This window comes from Culex pipiens, unplaced genomic scaffold (assembly GCF_016801865.2).
Source record: "Culex pipiens pallens isolate TS unplaced genomic scaffold, TS_CPP_V2 Cpp_Un0001, whole genome shotgun sequence".
Classification (NCBI taxonomy): Eukaryota; Metazoa; Arthropoda; class Insecta; order Diptera; family Culicidae; genus Culex; species Culex pipiens.
The window spans coordinates 1,261,556-1,285,327 of record NW_026292818.1 but is presented as its reverse complement, the minus strand read 5'-3'; the positions used below and the strand labels follow the sequence as shown (position 1 = coordinate 1,285,327).

General features: G+C 36.1%; 1 protein-coding gene across 2 annotated transcripts in view; it reads right to left on the bottom strand.

Moving 5' to 3' along the window:
* The window catches only part of LOC120417818 (serine-rich adhesin for platelets-like), a 181,588-nt gene that overhangs the window by 5,660 nt on the left and 152,156 nt on the right, over positions 1–23,772 (bottom strand). Inside the window, exons 2-4 of one of the 2 annotated variants that reach the window (XM_052711331.1) lie at positions 15,137–15,521; positions 5,013–5,523; positions 4,497–4,949 (exon numbers count right to left, since the gene is read on the bottom strand). In XM_052711331.1, the coding sequence (XP_052567291.1) occupies positions 4,497–4,949; positions 5,013–5,523; positions 15,137–15,504 (1,332 nt within the window). In that variant the 5' untranslated portion in view covers positions 15,505–15,521. The remainder of the gene's footprint in view (positions 1–4,496; positions 4,950–5,012; positions 5,524–15,136; positions 15,522–23,772) is intronic. The other variant, XM_039580029.2, reaches the window with a different exon arrangement.

Here is a 23,772-nt window from a genome sequence, read left to right as displayed (position 1 = left end):
ACTAATCCGATCATCCCAATAACGGTTGAAGGTATTCTTCCATAACAAAAAATGTTATTCCCAAGTTGTTTTGGCTCTCAACCAATATCAGACCAATAACAAATTTTGTTATGATAACATGAACTGTTATTAAACTCTTATGCAAAAATGAATTTTGCAAGAAGATTCCATAACACTTTTTGTTATTTTAACAGTATTTGTTATTGAAATGGCATGAATTTTGTTATTACCGTCTGCCCGGGCCGGCACTCACTCTCTAATCTCTTATCGGCCGACGCCAACTAGAGCCGTGAGAGATAACACGCGGCGCGATCGGCGAACCAATATAGCCGATCGTCGCCCGCAGATCATCATCAGTCACTGGTTAAGCATCAAAGAGACCGCCTCGATCGTCGACCCGTCAAGTGTTCCGCCAGACGATTGGCCAGCAGAAGTTTAGCTAATTGTGTTTTCTTGTGGTGAAAACCGTCTCACCAGTGTAATTTCGCGGATTTTGTGGTTTTGAGACAGATTTGTAATTTTTGTTGTTTCGCCTAGGATAAGTATCGGCGTGGAAAATTAACCGCACTGGAGTGCGAGGTGCCGCGATACCGAAAATTGGTCGCGGTGGAGAGGTAGAGTGACGACCCTCCCTCGTGTGTTTAATTTGTGCTAATTGGTGTTTTTTGTACCGTTTTCCGTGTCTAGTGAGGTGGCGTCTACTATCAGCATGGAAAGCATGGCCATGCTGGAGTAGTTGGATAATTTGAGATCGGTAAGATTCAGCTGTGAACCCGTCTCTAAAATAAGTCCCAAAATGTGCTTTTGATCGTCGAATGTGTTCTAATTGTTCTGTCTGCCATTGTGCAGGCCTTCATTTCCTGTTTCGCAAGCTAAATTCCATCATGGCTGGAGCCGTGGTGTGGAGCAGTGCGCTGCTGTGCATTCCTGCCGACTGGACGGCGGGGCAAATGCACCGGATGGCCGGCGTTCTCGCCGGTGACCAAGCTGGGTTCTGCCCGGGCAGCAACGTTGTTCCGGATCGTCGAGGGATACACGGGGGTCACACACACACACAGGTTTACACCCGCAACTCTAGTTTTAAGGACGCCAACTAGGTTTAGTTCGCCAATATAGATGTAAGTACGCTAAAATCCCCTCTTTTATTTCTGTGTAGGTTGAATTTATCCTTGTCTTGGGAGGGCTGGTTGATTATCTGGGATTCTGTTGGAATTCGACCCATTTTTATTGTTTGCTGTGTTCTATTGCATCTGTGCAGGAAATGGTACTCCTGCTATTCAATAGTATTCCATCTTGTCTCATGCTCGCACTTCCCCCGGAAATGGGGAGGTGACAACTTTTCGAAAAGAAATATGGACTGTACAACTATGGACACTTTTTAAACATAATCAAAAATCTTGAAAACAGGGCACTTTATCTAAAAATCTCTAAGTACTCTTCGATTACAAATTTAATTTAACATTAAAAACTAAAGTCCGTACAAAAAATAATTCCTAAAAAAAACAGTATTTTTTTCAAAAAAACATAATTTGGTTACATTTTTTTCGCCCATACTTCTCTATTGCTTAAAAGTTGCGGTTTTTCACATGGTTGGAACTCCATACATCCTGTTAGCCCAAAAAGTGTGACGATTGTTGAGTTCTGCCACTGGTATAGTGGAAATTTGTCCACGCTAGTCACAGCCTACTCAGCATAAACAATTGTAAAATTTGAATGTGTTATACCGCTGGCAAATTGACAGACCGGCTTTGTTTTCTTTTGTTTCAGCGAAGCGATTTCTTTGCCTGCACTGCTCTTCTTCAACAATTAAAGCTGACTCACCCTCGTGATTTTACTGATGGGTTGATAAAATCGTGAATTCAAAAATGAGAGGAACAGCTTTGGAGTTGCGAATAAGGGATGGGAGGAAGAGGACCTCCCATATTGTTGTTCGATGTCACAGCATTCGAGCCATTTTACCAGAACTAGCTAAATACCTGTTACTAAAGGAATTAAATTGTTGAGCTATGATCACTGAAGACGCAATTTATAACTGCACAGATTTTTCCGGCATTTTGGAGCATGAAAAGTAGATAAATTGCAAAAACAAACGGCCGACAAGAGTCGCGTGCGAAGAAAAATGAAAATTCAAATCATGGAATGCTTCGATTTTGTTTACTTGAGGCATCTTCTCTGTATACCAGTTTTGATCGGACGAAGGGTCAATGCATATTTCATGTAGCCGGTGCCTGTTTACGATAAAAATGATATTTTACATATCAACTAAAATTTTGTTAAAGACATCAATTAAAAAATTGTACGAAAAATTTGATGTTGTCATTTGAGTAACTTTTTAAAATATTAAACATAAGGAAACTTACTAGAAACTTTAAATTTGGTTGTGAGTAAATAATACAAAAACACACAAATACTGTAACATAATGAAAAACATCTTAGGCTGGAAAAAATACCCCCCTCCCCTCGACATTGGGCAGGGCCGAGGGACAAAAACTTTTCTAAATATTTGCAACGGCCTTAAGATCGGAAAAATGCTGTTTTGCACTACGATGAGTGTTTTTAGGATATTTTAGTGCACTAAAAAATACAATAAGAGCAAAATTGTGATCAACAAGTGGGAACAGTTCAAATTAAAATAAGGGTTACTCACTAGCTACATCAACTGACAATTATCAGAATCTACATGACAATGATACCTTGATGAGTATGAGTGTGACAGATTGTCCAAGGCAGAATATGCACATTGAAATCAACCATCGTAATGGCTTATCGGTACATGAAAAGCATAACCGGGTTGACGGAATGACCCTCTGAAATTATCTGAACTTTGTTTGCGAACACGGCAAGGCAATGTGACCTTTGGCCCTTTAAAAGTTTCAGAGTTTGCACGCCGAAGTACCGTTGAGTCAACATTATGTGCTTGATGGAAATACATGCTGTTATCCAAAAATAACAATGAATAATTTGCAACTTTTATTAATTTTTTGAAAGTTTAAATATTCTCACTACACGCACTATAGACGACCCATCGATGAAAAACTGTCATAAAAACTGGTAGAAAAGTTGCAGCTCTCCACCGCTTGAGGCAGCACCGCACATATCCTCGTTTTTGAACCTCGAGTTCCACATATGTGGGTTTTTGGTTGCTTAAAACATATTTAAAAAAAATCATAAATTAAAATTACTGATTTTTGTTTGTGAAAAAATAATAATATTTAAAATCTGCAATTTTTAATCCTTGCACCAATTTTTAGGAAAAGTCCTCATTACCTACAACTATGCCGAAGACACCAAATCGATCAGAAAATTCTATCAATAGTTCAAAAGTATTTCCGAATGTTGACGAACTATTTTTTCATGAATACTGCCAAAAATTATTGGAGCCTGGCATAGGTGAAGCAGTGACACAAAATGACTTCTTTTGTCATAGAAAAGGACCCTAAAAGTATTTCCGAATGTTAACCAAATAGAAAAATACATTATTAAAATATAATGCATTTTCGGTTTTGGTAGAGAGTTGCTATATTTTGACTCACATTCTAACGAGTAAAATTGTTTCAATGTGATACACTCACTTACTCATTCACTCATGCACTCACTCACTCACTCACTCATCATTCACTCGCTCACTCACTCACTCACTAATTCATTCACTTATTCCCTCAACGCAAATATAACTTAATATTTCATGAAATAAGGCAAAAACATACACGATTTTTCGGAAACCTTCGGGCTCACCCTGATTTTGATAAACTTTTGCCCCATAAAAACCCAAAAATCTTTAAAAACTCGCGTTTTGAGGTTAAAGCGTTTGTTTTTAATTGAATTACTACTTTGGTTGTCGTTGTTATTGATTCGTGTAGGGTGCCCAGAATATGGGACTTTTTTTCTAAACCTTGCTCCACAAGCTGAATATTGTTTCTTGAGCTAATTTAGGACTCTGGGCCAAATATGAGCAAAATCGGCCAACATTTACTCATTGATACTCGAAGGTGAAGTTTGTATGGGAAAAATCGAAAAAAATGTATGGGAAACCCAATTTTCTTACGGTTTGGTCTGTACGATGCTCTAGTTTCATCCAAATATTCCCAAAAGTGAGATTCTCATTGGAAATTTAAAGCTCTACAACTTTGTAAAACATACCAAAGCTGTAAAACTCGATCCTGAAAAGTTGTTAGCGATTTAAGAAAGTAATTTCTGTATGAAAATTATTTTTTTCATCAACTTTAGGCTCGGGTATCAATGGGTTAATCTAATCCAATTTCGCTCAAAATTCACACAGATGCTTAAAATAACCCAAAAAACCGTTTCCGCTTGTGGAGCAGGGGTTCATTTTTTCTGGGCACCCTAGTACATAGTCATCACTTGTTCCGAATTATTATGTTTTCAATTTGAAAAAAATCTTTGTTTTCCTGAGAATCTCTAAATCAACTGAATAACACTTAAAAAGGAGTCGAAAATCGATTGCTAAAAAATACAAACATGACAATTTTACTCACCCGTCCCGGCACAGCCAGAAAGTTCCCCGGCGGGTAGCCCACGTCCGCCGTCGTCGTAAACTGGTCGAACTCGTCGTCAGCTTCCTCGCCGTCGCTCTCTAAAAAATAATCGTCCTGCCCGAAGCTCTCGCCCATGGCACTGAGGACGCGCGACGACACCGACACACTGTTCCGATGGCCCCGGCTGCTGGCGTACGAGTATCGACGGGGCGGCGGGTTCAACAGGCTGCTGTACCCGCCGCCACCAACCGACGAGAATCGGTGCGGTCGGTTCAGCATCGGCGGCGCACTCACGTTCCCGAGCGACATCAACCGGTCGCGTTTCAGGCCCGGGAAGTTTATGTGGAGTTCCTCTTGGAGGAGGGAAAAGGCCGTCGCTTCGATCGCTTCCTGCAGTTCACGTTCCTCCTCTTCCTGGATGACGGCCGCGGCCACTGCCGCTATCGTGGGATCCTGAGTGGGAGAGAGAGTCAATTGAGTTCATGAAGATCTTCGTGGTTGGACAACGACCCCTACCTTGAGCGCCTTGGTCGTGGACCGGCTGCGGCTCTTGTAGATCACCAGGAACACCATAAGGCCAAAGAAGCCACCGAGCGTGGCGGCGATCCGGACGCCGGTCATCACGTCGTACGTCGCGTAGAACTCCATCCTGAGCCGTTCCCGGTCCCGGTCGGCCTGCGTCTGGTTGCTGCAGAGACGAGACGAGGGCAGTGAGAGTGAGGGAGTGGAACTGGTGCCGGGAGAACCTGTGCTAGCAGGACTCGCAGTAGTCGACGGTGGAGTGACTTCCGTAGGTTTGAGTGTGGCAACAGCAGCGATAGTGGTTGAGGCAGTCGAAGTGGTAGAAGAAGGTCTAATACTAGCAGCAGTCGTTAGAAGAGTAGTCGGAGTGGTGACGGAAGTTGATGGTGTTCTACTAGTTGCAGTCGGAGCTTGAGTACTAGTTGTTGTCGCTGTAGAACTACTGCTAGCTAAGCTGATGGTGTCTAAAGAACTACTTTCGCTACTACTAGTTGAACTGATGAGTCTAGGTAGAGAGATGGCACACCGAATAGTAAAAGCACAGACAAACACACAAAATACAAACATATTCACAACGGTCGGTTGACGGTTGGTTAAGTAGTCACATCGAAGAAGGTCCCCATCGTGGAGGAAAATTAACGGATAGAGATCCAGATAGAGACGATTAAACAGGTAACACGAGAAAATAGAACGAGAGAGAGAGAGAAGAGAAAAAGAAAACAGACATTTGTACCAAAGTGAGACAGACGATTTGGTCGAGTTGATAACAATTAAGCTAAGAACAAGATTGTCCGTTTGACGCAGACGCAAACGCAGAACTTTGCGCCAGTTCGAATTTTCCATGATCTGTCAGTCGAACATTCTACAGGGGTTGCTTTGTTCAATGTTCGATGACAGGCAGGCTATGATGACAGGCGTAAATTTTTGCGTTTGCGTCTGGGCCGAACGGACAATCTTGTTCATACCTTTACTATGACTGAAAAAAGCAAAGTTGATTAGCAGGCGCGAGACAGTTGGTGGGTGTGTGTGGTGTAATCACGATAAACATTCAACCAGTTAGAAGGGATTTGCTCGTTAGTTGGAAATCAGGATTTCGTCGCTTGTGTGATATCATGGTACAACGACGAGAAAATTGATTTTAAATTTGATGGTTAATATTTTCAAAACTATAAATGATGGAGTTAAATTTTTGATGCAACGCTCCAAGTTTCAACAAATTTGGTTATACCAGTTTTATAATGTAAACCAAAATCTGAAATCCACGTATCAAAAGTATGCTTTGGAAGTAAAAAAAAGTGATACGTGTCACAAGTGTCAGAATTTCTATACAAACTAAACTAAGCTTCACTCAATAGTTTAATTTAAACATCGGGAAAGATGTAGAGCACAATCCAGAGCTACCGAATATGAGTCCGATTTTAAAGTAGTGTGAAACGTGATTATTTTTTAATAACACAAAATCACTTTGCTTAATGTGGGGAATCAACTATTCGTTTTCAAATTTTAAAAATTGTTTAGTACTCCTGAAGAAACTGAAAAATTACATAGAAGTATGGGCTAGTTTACTGCCCATAATTGAAAATTCGGCTATTATGCCAAATCAAGTAATCCGAGAAAAACGCGTTTTAGTGTTTGTCACAAAATCTCCGTCAAGGCAATTTCCCATAAGAGTGGCATATTAGCCGTTTGGTTTTTCGTATCGGCAGCCAAGTCTAAACACTATTTCAGTGAAATTCAAGTTCCAGGAGATGCGTTGGAACATCCGCTACCACCTGGTGCTAATATCTCGTTTTTGTCAAAAGTGGATATTAGCCGTTTTTTTAATGGTGGGCAGTTTATCAAATCTTAAATTATTTAGGAAATATTTTTTTGAAAAAAAAAACGAATTTTAAGCAAAATGTTATGGCGACCGTTTTAATGAAAAAAAAAAACAATTTTCAATTGTAAAGTATTTATAATCCAGACTCGATTATCCGAAGGCCTTGCTGAAATTTCACTTCGGATAATAGAAACCTCGGATAATCGAATCACAAAAAAAAAATAGTTTCGTTGTCTTGTTTTTGATTCTTAAGCTTAAGTATGACCCCAAAAATACTCTAAAGTGATTTAGAATTTATAAATCCAAGATGGCGGCCAAAATGGCGGTGATGTTATATTTTAAAAATGCATTTTTTAATAAAATCGGCAGTCAACCAGTAAAATTTAACTAGGATGGGATTGCATAACTCGTTTTTGATGTTTAAAATAAGAAAATAAAAAAATACAAAAAAATGTTTTTGTTCATGATTCGATTATCCGAAGTCCGATGTAAAACCTTCGGATAATCGAACTTCGCATAATCGAAACTTCGGATAATCGAGTCTGGACTGTACCTATTTTTTTTGTTGAATTAGTGCTTAATTTTAGAGTTTTATTTTTTGAAAAAAAAATCATTAAAAAAAATTCAGGAAATTTCTGGCAAAAATGGATGCAATTTGAAGTTACAAGCCATGATTTAAACATTTTAATAAAAAACGAAGTGTTTAAATGCATGAAACATCTGTCTTTTTGTTCCCAAAATATCCAAAATATGTAACGATTTTTTTTGTCCACTAGGGTGGGTCAGAAAAGCAAAAAGTTGAGCTAGATCGGATAGGCGGGCAGAAAATCATAGTTTCACATCCACAGAAGCTCTCCTGAAAATTTCAGCCAATTTGGTTAAGAATTCGAGGTGCCCATTCGTTTGAAAATTTGTATTGGATTTTGGACCCGTTAGTATGGGGAAAACGACACTTTTTGCATTATATTGTCATGAAAATGGTGGGTCTCGTGGCGCAGGGGTAGCGGCTTCGGCTGCCGATCCCGATGATGCTATGAGACGCGGGTTCGATTCCCGCCTTATCCACTGAGCTTCTATCGGATGGTGAAGTAAAACGTCGGTCCCGGTTTCTCCTGTCTCGTCAGAGGCGCTGGAGCAGAAATCCCACGTTAGAGGAAGGCCATGCCCCGGGGGGCGTAGTGCCAATAGTTTCGTTTTGTCATGAAAATTCAAAATTGAACCAAATAACTTTCTGGGCGAGCTGTTTATAGATTTTTATATGGGGAACAACTTTGTAGAACATCGCGAAACGATCTGAGCAGATCTGGCTTAGTTATAAGTGGTTTAAGCTAAGTTGTTTTTCCAGGGTTAACTCCAAGACTAAAGAATAGTCTTTTTATCTAAACGGTCACTATGATCAGACAAAATAAACTGTCTGACAGATGACGAACTTGTTTTCATTTGTTGGCGAAACTTTATGGATTCGAGTGGAAGTTGAGGTGAGTGTCGAAACTTTTCCAAAGTAGTTCTGTACATTTGGACCATCAGATCTTTCAAACAAAAACAAAACCTCTATGGGAAAGAGTGCCAATTTTAGAGCGGGTTGGCAAAGATTAGCCAAGACGGACGGTTCGCAAATACCGCTGGGGACAAACAAAACAAGCCATCTCCAGATTAGTCAGAATACTATGCATGTGGCATGTGGCTCCAAACTCTGATCATTTACTCGGACGCAATTAGTGGAATTTAATGACTAGGCGATTATCATCAACTTTAGAAGAAAAAAAAATAGTCATCGCTACTTTCTAAGGCGTCTTTTAGGAAATTTTCTAAGCTAAATAATTGTGGTTGTCTTTTTAATCTCATCTTTTTTAAACACGTTTTTCAAATACCTTGATGGAGTGGATATTTTTGTTTAGTTTTTCTTGGTTAAACATAATTTTTATTTTTGTCAAAACTTAATGTTTTTCAACAATGCATTTTCAACAGTAAAACATTTTATAAAACACATAAAACAAGTTAGTCATTAGTAGTTAGATTTTAAAACATATTTTTTATCTATGCACCAGGTTAATGCTTGCTTTTAAGGTGTTAAAAGGTGTTTTTTTGCGATAAAAAATTTGGATTCAAATTCAACATTTCGAGGATAAGATTTTTCAGATAGATCGCACGATTATATTTTGTTTATTTTCCAAAGTCAGGATGGACCGTTATTTGTGTTGAAACTGGTTTATTTTAGGCCATTGCAAATTTCATTTCAAGTATTGCCCGGGAGGCGGTGGGCCTCCCTCTTCAAAAATTCCTCAAAAAATCAGAGGGCAAAAAATATACAGACTTAAATTGGAATAGAAAAAAACTTGTAAAATTCATTATTAACTATTCAGAATAGATTATATAACACTTATTTTTGCATTTTCAAACATAACAAATCTATTAAATATTTTTTTGGAATTTTTTTTGCAAATTTGGGATTTTGGGACAACGGAATCGGTAAAAGACGTAGAAATTTATTTTTTTGCTCAAATTTAAAATTCAGACACTTTAAATCTAGTGATTTCTACTATGAATTGTTTTAATAGAATTTTAAAATAAAACAACGTTAATTTTGCCATAAATTTAAAAAGGAACGCAAAGAAGAAAAAATCTGGCTTTTTATCAATATTTTTTTCCAAAATACATTAAATCGCTTCAGCTTCAGATTCCAAACCATCCAAATCTTTTTTTCCGATAACTGATTTTTAACGGTTCAAAATACCCAAGATATTGAGATAATAAATTGTTGGCCTTTTCCGATCTTAAGTTCTATGTTTTATTTATCTTTATTTAAAAAAATAAAAAATAAAAACTTAATAATCATTAAAAGTTGATCGCCGACAGCTTTTTCAAATTTTACTCCAAGATTTTTGAATAATTTTGAAGAAGGGAGGAACAAAACTTGAAATAAAATTTGTATTGACCTGATTATAATTAATTCATAAAAAGTTTAATTTTCCAAATATTCAATTGCCTTTTTGTTTAACTGCATTCAAATGTTGCCCACTTTAAGACCGCCAATTCGCACAACCATTGCGTAACACGCGCTTGGAAAATGTGACCTGCAGACCTTCTACCCCACCCAAGAGTCCCCAGAGTTCACCTGCCGGCCCCGTCTGACACTGTGCTAATAGATCAAACGCACGACACGCCCGGACCTTTTAAACCTGTCAGATGAATGTGTCGAGATAGAGGTGGTCTGACCCTGCCCTGACGGGTCGTCGCGTCTGTCAGGTCGCGAGCCAGGTGATGTTGTTATGTAATGCCACGTTCTAGTCAGAGGTACCAGCAGCGGTTCGGGACGTGCTGATTTCAATCCACCCCCTCCCTGAGTTGAGCCGGGAAGCAAAATGGTGAGGCGTGATAAGATTTATTGCAAAGAGAGACTTGTTGAATTTGTTACCTCGCGTCGGTTACGCGATGTGTGTGTGTGAGTTTTTTTTTGTGTAGGGGAAAGAGGTGTTGTGCGCGAATAAATTAGCTGGAAAGAGGATATCCAACACGAGGGATTTGTTTGGAGGGACTCTACGTTTCCCCTATAGGGATTGTTCCGTGTTTGCTGTTGGAGGTGCCTTTTTGTGAGGGTTTTTTTAAGTGTTGAAAGGAGTGCCAACAGTGAAGGCAATAGGATTTTATTGAGCTGTTAAGGACGGTGATATTTTACCGTAATGTATTGCAATGTAACGCAATTATTCAGCAGTAATGTTTTGACCTCACCTAGATAGAGTAAATGCAATGCAATTGAATAAATTGCATTGCATGTTTGTAACCATTTCAAACTTGGAGAATCATTATGAAATACCAAGCGTCTCCATGATTTGTGTTTTTTGCAAAATATCAATTTTTCAACATCAATTGAAAGCAATCACAATCAAATAGTTCCCATACAGATCCTCTAGCCACAAGTGGTTCATTATCGGTTATTTCTGCATTCCTCATTGATGGCACTCCAGCATCCAATGCAAAAAAAAAACCCTTCGATAAAACCACCCCCTCTGAATGGCTTTAACCACAAACGGGGCAGTGATTTTTCCACACCCCTCAGCATATGTTCACACCAAGCTGCTGCAGGCATCACAGTTGGGGGTGGTCATGACCGCGATGGTTGAACGTGGCTGTTCATGCTTTAATGGGCTCCCACGGGGATGATGATGGTGTCTGACCAACAACTAACCAACCCACGCCAGGGAACTGCATCTTCTCCGGCCTGGACTATTATCTGCATCGCCCAGTATTTCCCCCCATTTGAATCGAATGCAGTTTTGTGTGGTGTGGTGGTTGGTTGGTTATGTTTATCGTTATTACACAATACACACACACATACATGTAGTTGTACAGAGGTTAACGGTTTAGTACATATTGCTAGGCTATTATATATAGACATTTATTGGTAAGATGAGTTTATATTGTATCGAGGGATAGTTACACAACCACACGATTGAAGCGAGGGAAGGTGGGAAGTTGGGGGTTTGAAACTGCAGTTGGTTTGAGGATAGTACGGTAGAGTTTTTAAATCCAAGATTACTTTCAAATTACAACAGACTTACATTTCAAAAGGGCCAAACATTCAATATTACGCCCTTTTGGAATTTCATTATTGATTTAGAAAAAAATGTTTCCGAAAAGGTCGAATAATTTCACGAATATTTAATTTTCAACATTGAAAATTTGACCATTATTTGCTGAGACATCAGCATTAGAAAATGGATGGTTGTTTGGGTTAGACTTAGAAAACTTCAATTATCCTAGTTCTTTTTTCTTTAAGCCACTGTATCTCATCAAACAGAGGTTCAATCTTCAATGTCTGTCAGACAATTTTTTATAGCAAATTTTCTGCACCTAGACAAAAAATATGTTCAGAAACGGTTACTCATTGCCACTATTTAAAAAATCGAAAAACTGGAAATATTTCACTGAAATGAAACTTTTGGAGACTACATCTTGAAAACAAGGCGCTTAAAAAAATCTGTAAAGAATTTCTCAATTGTAAATTTAAAACAATACATACAAAATGAGAGTCAAAACAATTTATGTATGAAATTTAGTTTTTTTTACAGAAATCACGATTTTTTCAAAAAATCATAGCTTGGCGGCAAAATTATTGATCATATTTATTTATGGCTCAAAATTTGTGGGGTTTTGTCCCCTAAAACTTATCAAAAATAAAAAAAAACCATTTTGAAAAAAAAGTTTTTGTAAAAAAGGTAATAAAAAAATTGGCAATTTTCCTACCTTTTTTTAACATTCTTCATCAATACCTTCAACTTAGCCGAATGCACCAAATTGATCAGCGAATGAAGCGTAATTTCTCTTCATTAAACAAACGACACAAAAGAGACGAAAATAACACGAAAAAGCAGGACTGCGCGTACCCACAGGCACCGCACTACTCATCATAAAATACTGTATTTTTTGGAAAATACTAAAATTTTCATAATTTTAAATTTTTGTTTTTATTTACAAATAAACTTTAATAAAATGGAATTTCTATCAAAAAATTCGATTCGTTTGATTTCGATATTGGGAATTATGATAATTTGAGTATGTTATTTAAAAAAAAAAACAAAATGTTGTGAAAATTTGAGTATTTTATAAAAACAATGCTTAAGTAAAACCTAATTGCATTAAAAATTTCGCTTCGTATGCATAATTAGGAAACATAAATATAAATAAATCTAAATGCATTCAATATTTCGCCTCGTACCAGTATTGCGAATTATGTAAATTTTAGTATTTCTGCAAAAATACGGTATTTGATGAAAATATGGGTTTTGCGAATAATGAAATTTGAGTGATTTTCAAAATATGACTATTTTAAAGTGAAAATGCATTTAAAAATTTCGCTTCGTTTGAAACCCATAATTAAATTTTCAGTATTTTCAAAAAATGCGATAACTTGTGAAAACCAGAGCATTTAAAAAATATTTCCAATGCAATCAAAATTTTGCTTCGTTTGATACCCACATTGCAGGCTGTGAAAATTTAGTATTTTAAAAAAATACTACGATATTTAGTGAAAAATACTTAACATAAATAAACTTCAAAAAAGGAAACGCATAACAAATTTTGCTTCGTTTGCAAATTATGAAAATTTAAGATTTTTTTTACAATTCGATTTTATGTGATGAAAATTTGATAATTTGTGAAAATTAGATTATTTAACAAAAAAAAATTACTTTAATAAAGTGGAACTGCATTTAAAATTTTGCTTTGGTTAATACCATAGTGTGATTGATGAATTTTTAGTATTTCAGCAAAAAATACGATTTTTAATGAATATTTTAGCATTTTACAAAAAAAATAATACAGCGAAAATTCGGGCGTATATTTTGAAATAATGCAATACTTTGAGGAATCTTCTATTTTTTTTTATAAAAAAAAACAAAAATTTGATAAAGTGGAAATGCATTCAAAATTCGCTTCGTTTGGTATCCATTTTTCAAATTATGAAAATTTGATTATTTTCTAAAAATACGATATTTTGTGAAAATTTGTGTATTCTATAAAAAATACCTTACTAAATGTTTTCAAAATTATGCTACGGCTCTAGTATTTCAGCAAAAATACGATATTTTGTTAAGATTAGGGTATTTTACAAAAAAAAAAAAAATTAATACAGTCCAGACTCGACTATCGGAAGGCCTCGAAAAATTTAACTATGGATTACCGAATCATGAAAAAATATATTTTTATGTGCTATTTTTAATTGACGAGTTTACATATGACCCCTTAACTTCTTTAAGGGGTTTAGATTTTCTAAATCCAAGATGGCGGCCAAAATGGCGGTGATGAAATAATGAAAAAATGCATTGGATAATTTTTAAAGCAAATAATCTGACAAATTTGACCAAAATGGGGTCGCAGAGTTTGAATTGATGTATGTAAGATGAAAGTAAGAAAATTAAAAAAATAGTTTCTTTTTTTGCCTTCCTCAATTTACTGAGGAAAGGCTATAAAATCACTCGAAAAACTAAATTCTTAATTCGACCTCCTAGACCCACCTTCACGTATACATATCGACTCAGAATCAAATTTTGAGCAAATGTCTGTGTGTGTGGTGGGATGTTGATCAAAAAAAATTGCACAGATTGTAAAAAGGGTGGTTTTGTAAGAAACCCCGTCATGTTATACATTTTTAGAAAGAAAAACCTTTTCAACGCGTTCAACAGATCTCAGATCTGACAACCCTATCAAAAGTTATAAGCACTTAAGTGCTATTTAAGAACTTCTTGGAGGCCGGATCCCAGATATTTTGATGAAAACTTTGTCCGGATCTATCATGTCGTTGAATAGGCAATTAAAAGACCTTTTCAACAAGTTCAAAAGAGTAAAGATCGGACAACCCTATCAAAAGTTATAAGCACATAAGTGCCCTGAATTATGAAGATCTGACCATCCAATCTAATGGTATGAATAATGAATAAAGTTAATAGACCACTGAAAGGTCCGCCCTTTTGTATCTATTTTGGATAGCTTTACCCTCTAAATGTGAGGAAGGCACCAACCACCTAACGGTGGATTAAGTAAAGTTTTTATAATCGAACTTTGAATAATTGAAACATTGGAAAATCGAGGCTACGGATTATCGAGTGTGGACTGCAAAGTGAAAATCCATGCCCATTTTCAATTAATGCAATATTTTGTGAAAAATGCAGTATTTTACAACAAAAAATTTGATAAAGTGGAAATGCATTCACATTTTGCTTTGTGTCATACTTATTTTGCAAATTATGAAAATTTGGTATTTTCTGAAAATTTGAGTCCGGCACAAAAAAAAAAACAAACTTTTGAATGATTTTGCTTTGGTTAGTAGCCACAGTGAGAATTATGAAATTTTTTGTGTTTCATAAAAAAATACTGCGTTTTTAAATAAAGCGATTTTTTTAGTATTTTACAAAAACTCTACTTAAGTGAAAATTCATACAAAAATTTTGCTTCGTTGCTTTTTCTGGTGGTTGGGAAGCTCCCTGAATAGTTTTTGGACCAATAAACCGTACTTTCCGCAAACCGACTGCACTGTATTGAATTGAAACAGCATTTAAGGGGCCAGGATAACGAAGCTTGTGTCCACTCAAATTAGTGAGTTGGTTGCAGAATGCAACCGAACCCACCGAACGAGCCTCATGATGTTGTGGGTTATGGGAAGTAGATGATAACAATGAAATAGAGAGGAAGTGGAAGTAGGAAGAAGCGGTCGGGGGGTTTTCACTGCTCCCGTGATGATAATGACCATGTTCGCGGGATGTTGACCAGCTAGAACCTTTCGGAGGTGCTGGAGAACTCTTACCCGAATTTCGGTGTGGTCTGCTCCGGCCTGGTGCCCAACGGCGGCGATGGCGTGTAGGCCTCGGGTTCGAACAAGGGATGCTCGTCGGAGTAGTCCGAACTGCTGCTGCTGCTGCTGCTGGAATCGCCGGAAGTGGTCTGTGGCTGTCCCTCCGCCGACGATGACCGTGGCGATCGGTACGGACTGCTGGATGCTGGAGAGCTGTTGCTGCTGAAGAAGAAGGGTGAACTCGAGAAGGGCGAGGATGTGCGTTTTGCGTCAGTTGATGACGTGGCGGCGGCGGGGTCGGTTGAAGAGTAGCGTTGCAAAAAGGATAAGGTCGGCGACGACGGATCTGACGCAACGGACCGTCGCGCGGCTTTTCCCATTGCTATGGAAACATTCTCTGGAAATGGGGAGAAAGAGAGAAGATCCTAATTAGATCATGGTTTGCATTTTCATTGAGTCATTAACGGTGTGGTGAGAATGTTTCAGCTGATGACTTGATCATGAGCCGACTTTGCCGGTTGTTTTTTTTGGTTGGTTGGCAAAGTATTAATTTACTCACAAACAGAACTTGGCAGAAAATGTCTGGCATTCAACGTGAGAAGTAAACAAACTATGATCAATGTATATTTTTTTCGTTGTTTCATAAAACTATCAATTATGTTAAAAATGGATTCATTTAAATTCTCATCATATTTTAATTAGTAATTTTTTACCAATTTCTAAACCAAATCTACCACTGTCCAAAACTTCCAAGTGTTTACCCGCCAAAAACCAGCAAGGTTTCGTGTGGAATATGATCAGTTCGGAACAACCAGCGAGTGAAATTTCCTCCTCCCAGGGCCAACAAAAACTTGCGGTTTTACTCGAATTAATCCAGAAGCAAGAAGGTGGTGGCGGGAAATATTGGAATGCGTTTTGGCGGTTGGTCGGGTCGGGTCGGTCTTTTGTGTTTATCGCGAACGAATGAAAACACGACGACGAGCGGCGAAGAATGGTAGGGGAAAGGTTTGTGTGTACTAACTTTTGCGGGTAATGGGAGAAAAGTTGTGGGTTTGGAGTTGATCTTTTTTTGGGGTTTGTTTGAGGAAAGTCGAGTTGTAAAGGTTTGAAGTTAGGTGAGTAGAGTAGAGTTTGTCTTGAGTTTGGTGGGAGTCAAATAATCACTGTAGGATAAGAATAATCACTGGGTTGTTAAAGAGTGATTTTGTGTATAGTTAATATTTTTTCAATCATCTTGTAAACGTTGGTAAAATAAAACACGGCTTTGATCGAAGTTTGAGCCCGTTGACTCTGATATTTTCGAGGACCCAGTGTAGGAGTCACAACATTTCAGGAGCCGAAGTCGGAGTCATTTCAAAGCTACCTGTCTCAGCAGTCCTGAATTTATGTAACATTCGAATTCTGTTGATGGGCGTACGATAGTTCTTCAAAAATGACGAAATGTCATTAATTTTGATAATTGCCTACATCAGTGTAAATTGTATTATATAAAACATTGAAGTTTTGGGCATTCTAGAGCTCTTTACAGGCATTCAAAGTTTAGCTTTTATTTAAATTAGATCTTTGTACACCAAAAAAGCCATCAATCAATAGTTTAAAAAGCCTAAGCTCTAAAGAAAAAATTGTTGCGTTATTCAAATACGAAAGTTTTAGTATCCAAAAAAGTATCGCTCAAATTTTCATGTTATCACATTTTAAGAGAAAAGAGTAGTTTCAGATTTTTTTTTCAAAATATCGCATTTAAAAAAACATAAAAAATATGATTGAAATATGGGCATCAAACGATTTGAGATTTTGTACGAATTTTCACTTTATTAATATTTTTTTGCATTTTTTTTGTGCCCCAACTGGACTTTTGGTTTTGATATCACCACGTCCGTCTTTACGACTAAGTTTTGTGATGTCTTCGTTAAATTCAAAATATTCAAATACTCAATTTTTTTTTCACACAATGCAAAATTCGCATAATTTGATAACCATTCCACCATTCCACCTTTAATCGTGTACAAAAAAGTGCAAAATTGAAATCAACATTTTCTGATCAAGCATTTAGAGGGACTTAAAATGTTGTTAAAATTTCCATCAGACCAGTTTTATTCCAATCAATAGCTTTGGAAGTCAGCGTTCTCAAAAAACGTTATTGCGATTAAACAAGTTTCAGTGTAACTGTTGAAGGATTTCCCACCCCCATTTTCACATTTTCAAAATATTTTTAGCGAGTTCAAACATGCTTAAACAATGCAAAATTTTGTATTAACTTCCACTTTGTAAGAGTATTTTTTTTTTTTGTAAAATACAGTCATCCCTCATATTCGTAACAGTTTACAGATCAGCCAATGATCAACAAATCATATAAAATCGATAATTGAACATAATGATTTGCTTTTTCGTTCATGTGAAAGTTTTTGTTGCGATCTTTCGATTGATGTATAGACCGACTGTACATTTTCACGTTTTATATCAAGTTTTTAAATAAAAACATTGACCCTTGAAATCCACAAATTCGGAACACTTTTTTCTTAGAATGTAAACAAACTTTCTTTTTCTCTCCAGGAGTACATAATCTTATAAAAAAATGACTTCACACTCTGAAACCAATAAAACTCAAGCTTAGTGATGTTTTGAACATGGACTGATAATTTTTTTGTGAAAATATCAATTAAATTCAGGTGTTCCACAATTGTGGGAGGCACAATAACATTCCACAATCATGGAACAGGCAATTTGGAGGCAGTGTTTTGCTGCTCTGGATAAAATAGTCTTGAAATGAGGGTTTTTGTTCAAAAAGTACTATTTTTACTAGTGAAATAGCAAGAGAATGTCCAAATAAAGGTCCTAAAAATAGCAGGGACGACAGAAAAGTTGCATTTTGCATCTTATTGACAAATTACCACAAAAGTGTTCCGAATTTGTGGGTGTTCCGAATATGTGGGATGACTGTTCTTAAGTTTTCATAAAATATCGTATTCCATCAAAACACTAAAATTTTCGTTATTTTGAATATAGGACCCAAACTATTTAAAAGTTTGTTTGCATTATCACTTAATTAGAGTTTTTTTTCGGAAAATACTTAAATTTTACATCAACAGCGAATTTTAGGAAAACACTAGAATTTTCATAATTTTCAGAATGGGTACCAAACGATGCGAAATTTTCTATGCATTTTAGCTTTCCTAGATTACTTTTTGTAAAATACTCATATTTTCGCAAAATACCGATTTTCATGAAAATTCCAAATTTATGATCATTTTCAATATGAATAGTAAAATATGCTTAATATTGTGTGCATTTTTACTTAATTAGTGTTTTTTTTTTTAAATACTCAAAAAAATATATAATTTTGACTATGGATATAAAACGATGCAGTTTTTTTTATTAATATTTTCACAAAATACCGCAATTCACTATAAAACTGTTGTTTATATTTAATATTTTAACAATCGATACGATATTTTGTTTTTAATTAACTTTATTGGAGTTTTTTTTGCATAATTACACAAAAACATGCTCAAAATACCAAGTTTCATGAAAATACTAAAATTTTAATAATTTTAAATATGGGTAGATACTTAAGTTCACATAAAATATCGTATTTTCCAAAACACTCAAATTTTTGTTTATTAATACAGGAACCAAACGTAAATACCTAATTTTAGGAAAATACTAAAAGTTTCATAATTTTCAAAATGAGTACCAAATGATGCGACATTTTCTATGCATTTTAGCTTCCCTAGATGACTTTTTGTGCAGTACTCATATTTTAACAAAATACCTTATTTCATGAGAGTTCTCAATTATGATCCTTCTTTAATATAAGTATCAATTAAAAAAGTAATTGACAAAAAAAATCGAATAAAGTAAAAATCTTGAGTTTTTGGAATCATTTTTTTTGCTTTTTGGTTGTTTTTGAAAACCCCTAACTTAATCTTCACTGCCTAAATAATAATGAAAAACACAGCCAACGTTGAACCCAAAAAAAAATGAAATTTTTTAAAACATTGGCAAAGTCACATAAAACAAGTCACACTTCCAACCCTAAAATTTTATTTCATTTAATGCTTTGTTAAGATCAAAAATTGGTTGAAAAATTTATTTTTGGCGAATTTTTAGATCGAAGCCCGCCTAGAGATGGGTTGGATTGTCGAGGGTTAATGCAGATTGTAAATGCCAAAAAGCTAATATTGTAAATTATAAAAAACTGTAGAAATTACTTTAAAAATAGGCCGAACAAATTAGGAGGGGCAAAAAAAATTTTTTTAAGCACCAAAATTGTAACGTAAATCGAAGTCCAATAAACTGAAAACAATTTAAATATATTTTTCTGCGTTGGTAACAATGTTTTCAAGCATGATTGGGTTCGTTTGAAACTATTTTGTTATTTTATTTTTATTTCTATGTACAGTATCACAAAAAGCCTTTTTTTAAATGCACTTATTGCGAAAAAAGTGTATTTTAAACACTTTTTTTTATTCAAATCCTTGCTTCTGCCCGAGCAGACGGAAATAACATGGGAATAACATTTTTTGATATTTGAAAATACTAAGCCAATAACATTTTCTGTTATTTATAACAAGATTTGTTATTCGTCGTTATGATTTTTTTGTTATTGGATTGTTATTCTAATAACAGACTAATAACATTTAAAGTTATTATTCGAACAATTCTTTGTTATTATTTTTTGTTATTTTAACAACTAATCCGATCATCCCAATAACAGTTGGAGGTATTCTTCCATAACAAAAAAAGTTATTCCAAAGTTGTTTTGGCTTTCAACCAATATCGGACCAATAACAAATTTTGTTATGATAACATAAACTGTTTTTAAACCCTTATGCAAAAATAGATTTTTCAAGAAGATTCCATTACGCTTTTAGTTATTTTAACAGTATTTGTTATTGAAATGGGATGAATTTTGTTATTACCGTCTGCCCGGGTGTGCTATCTTGTGACACGTCTGCTGTAAAAAGATAGGACGTGTCACAAGATGGCACAAGACCGACGAAATGTTGAAACAGTGGCTTGTATTTTTTTTAACTTTGGTTAAAGTTGAGGGATAAAAAACATCCTGACTAAAATTTTAACAAGACTTGGTTTCAATAAATCAATTTTGGTAAGATATTGGTCCATACGATTATCGCCGATAGGATAATCGTGTTTCGATAACGCTAACGATAACTATCATAGTTATCGTCGCACGATAAGTTTACCAACGATAAAGTTATTGATTAACAACCTTGATTTGTATGTACATCCATCGCAAAATTGATTTTTTTTTCTATTTTTTCTGCTTTCTGATTTTTTGGGAAAATTTTAATGGTGTGGGAATGTGAGGGGTTCATAAATATTTGAATATTTTTGCAACGGCTTTATTGTGATAATTACTGAACACCCGAATTATTCAACAAATATTTCTACTTAAAAATGATCGTACTGCTTTTAAAAACCAAAGTGCGTTTACTACATTGCCCACCTTGCGATTTTTGGGGACGCTATTCTTATTCAACCCAATTTGAAACGCGAAGTTTGGTTCTTGACGTATTCAAGAGAGATAAAAAAATGTTACGCTTTCTAAATGACAAAAAAGGGCAAACCATATCAAACTATTAATCGGCTTTAGTTTGCCTCTAAAAGTCACTTCTGCAAAAGTGGACTCTAAATACCCTAAAAAGGTTATATAATCTGAAAGGTTCCAAAAAACATACATTCCCAAGCGAATCGAAGATGAATCCCGATTTTTGCCATCGTCGATAATCGAAACAGTCCCATCGAATTCAGGGAAAAGCTAAATGGTTAGTTTATTCACTATGACCGAAAAGTTTTTTTTACGTGGAAAGCGCGTCCGTCCTAAATACCGAGAGTCGTTCAGCAGCAAAAAAACAAAAAAATGGGGATCCCAAAAAGGATTCACTCGGTCTCTCACACACACTTTTGGCACGGGTTGGCCCAATTGAATCCTTTTTTTCCCGGTGCCACCATTTAAATAAACGACATCATCCAATTACTGGCACCCGAACGGGGTCGAAAGTGACTTCACGTGTGTGTGTGAAAATTTGTGTTGGAAAGAAAATCCTCGTAAAATCGAATTTGATGGTGTTTGCTTTCGTCAAATGGAAATCGAACTCGAGTCGTACTGACGTTGACGTCCACGTCCTTGAAATGTTCGGAGGGAAAATTGCTGGTGAAGGTGAAGCTATTGGCGCGAAAACTTGGAGTCACAATGGCGGCCTGTTGACTGATATGGCGCCGATGTTTTGACGAGTTTGATTGCTGTTGTGAAATTGATGATTGGGAGGAATCATGGTTGAAGTACTTTTTGAGCAACATTGACTTGAGGGTTCTAGTCTAACATTTTAACGATGTCAATAAGCTGTATAAAATGTTGATTCCATCATAAACTTTCATGGAGACGCATGGTTTTTCGTTGAACCTCCTCCTCAAATGTCACAATTTTCCGGCAAATCCAATTTCGGTTCCATTTCCGATGCAAACTCTCAGCTTTTTAATTAAATGCAAACTGATTTGCATTTTGCCACCAGATACAGGTCAAATCGACGCACGCACGCACACCTTTCGCTTCCTGGAATACTGATGGATAAAATTCGCACCGGCGCGCGGCTCTCATCAGGATCGTTCGTGCACAGCTCACGTGCAAATGACACAATTTCACCTCCATCGCAGTCAAACTTCCCCCCGGGGTGGGCGGTTCGGCACGTGCGACTGACACCAATTGGAACCGAAATTTGTTTACAAAATAAGCCTGAAAGGTGTTGCCTCTGGGAAAACCTTGCGATTTTTTTTTTCAGATTTGTTTCATCAAATGTATCGTTTTTTAACATAATTTAATGCAAAATTCTAACATGAAAAAATGTCTCCAAAAAATATTAAGAGGGTGGATTGACATTCTCTAAAAAAAAGTTCTTTATTGATTTCCTAACAAATTGAGCTGACTTCTCAACGTTGCGTGTGTTTTTCGCCTCGTGTAAATGTAACCGTAAATGAAATTTCCAAAAGTTCTTTGGGACACATACACACGATTCCCACGGTTGTTGATTTGGGACCAACCAACCAATCTGTCTCGCCTCATAAAGACGAATGGGGGAAAAGGGAAACATGAATGTGTAATTTACATTTGAACATCGGGTTTGGAGAAACGTGACTCCTGATAACGGTCGTGACGGGAGCTCTGCTGCAGTTTGAGTTGCAATTTTTGGAAGACGACGTGAGACGAGTTTGATTGATATTTGTTTGACAGCACATCATATTAGGAGTTTTTTAGAATTTGAGTAAAATAAAGTGTAGGCAAAGTATTATTGTAAAGTGTATTGATTTTTCGTAACATTGTAACATTAAGTTACTTAGGTGCTATCTTGTTTCAGGATTGCTGAAAAGAAGTGGATCGCGAAAATTCGCATTAAAGCCACGGTTTGAAATTTGTAAAAAAATGGTTTTGATTTTCGCGATTATACCTATACTTTTTCTTGATACTCAAATAACAGTTGAGCAATTCTCTACGAAATCGGTCTTTTTTCTTAAATTTTTTTTTTTTTTTTAATCCGACTGAAACTTTTTTGGTGCCTTTGGTGCTCCCGAAAAATGATGTATGAAAATTCAAAAATCTGTATGTTTTGAAGGAATTTTTTCATCGATTTGGTGTCTTCGGCAAAGTTGTAGGTATGGATATGGACTACACTGAAAAATATGATACACGGTTAAAACAATTTTGGTGATTTTTTATTTAACTTTTTGTCACTAAAACTTGATTTGCAAAAAAAACACTATTTTTATTTTTATTTTTTATTTTTTGATATGTTTTAGAGGACATCAAATGCCAACTTTTCAGAAATTTCCAGGTTGTGCAAAAAAATTTTGAGCGAGTTATAAATTTTTGCATCAATACTGATTTTTGCAAAAAATCGAAAAATTTGTCGCAAATTTTTTTGAAACATTCGTGAAATTTTCCAATCATTTCGAAAAAAATATTTTCAAAATTTTCAAACCAAGACTAACATTTTAAAAAGGCGTGTGGATGTGAGTGCCACCAAAATGATGAGAAATGGTCTCGCAAAATAGAAATTATGATCAAAAGTGCTCTGTGATCTTTTTGGCCAGTAAATGGCATATTTTTGCGTGCTTACTCAAGGCGGTGCTGCTGCTGGTAAGTTTATAGACTAAATCGTATTTTTGAGCCTAAATCGAGCATCAAACTCTTCATACGACGCAGATAGGTGTTTGATTAGAAAGGGGATATTGCCCCTAAATATTCAAAATTCTGTATCTTTAAAGGAATTAATGGATTTAGTTTCTTCAGCAAAGTTGTAGGCGCACATGCATCCGCTCTAACTCCTCTATTAGAAGAACTTGTTTGGTATTTCGCGTAGATGATTCCCGTAGATGACTCCCGAAGACCCAAAGAGGTTATATTGAAAACCAAGAGAGGGTAAGAACCTTTAAGTGCACTTTTAAGAGCTTTAAGAAGTTCTTCTTGAGAGCTTACGAGCACAGCCACAGCATGTATGAATGCGCTGAAAAGATAAAACACCATGATTGCTGAAGCTAGATCAGTTGCGAATAGGTAACAGTCATTGGCCACCAACGGCGCCCGCCATGTCAGTTTGTAGATCTCGTTTTTAAGCGACGGGAATGTTAGT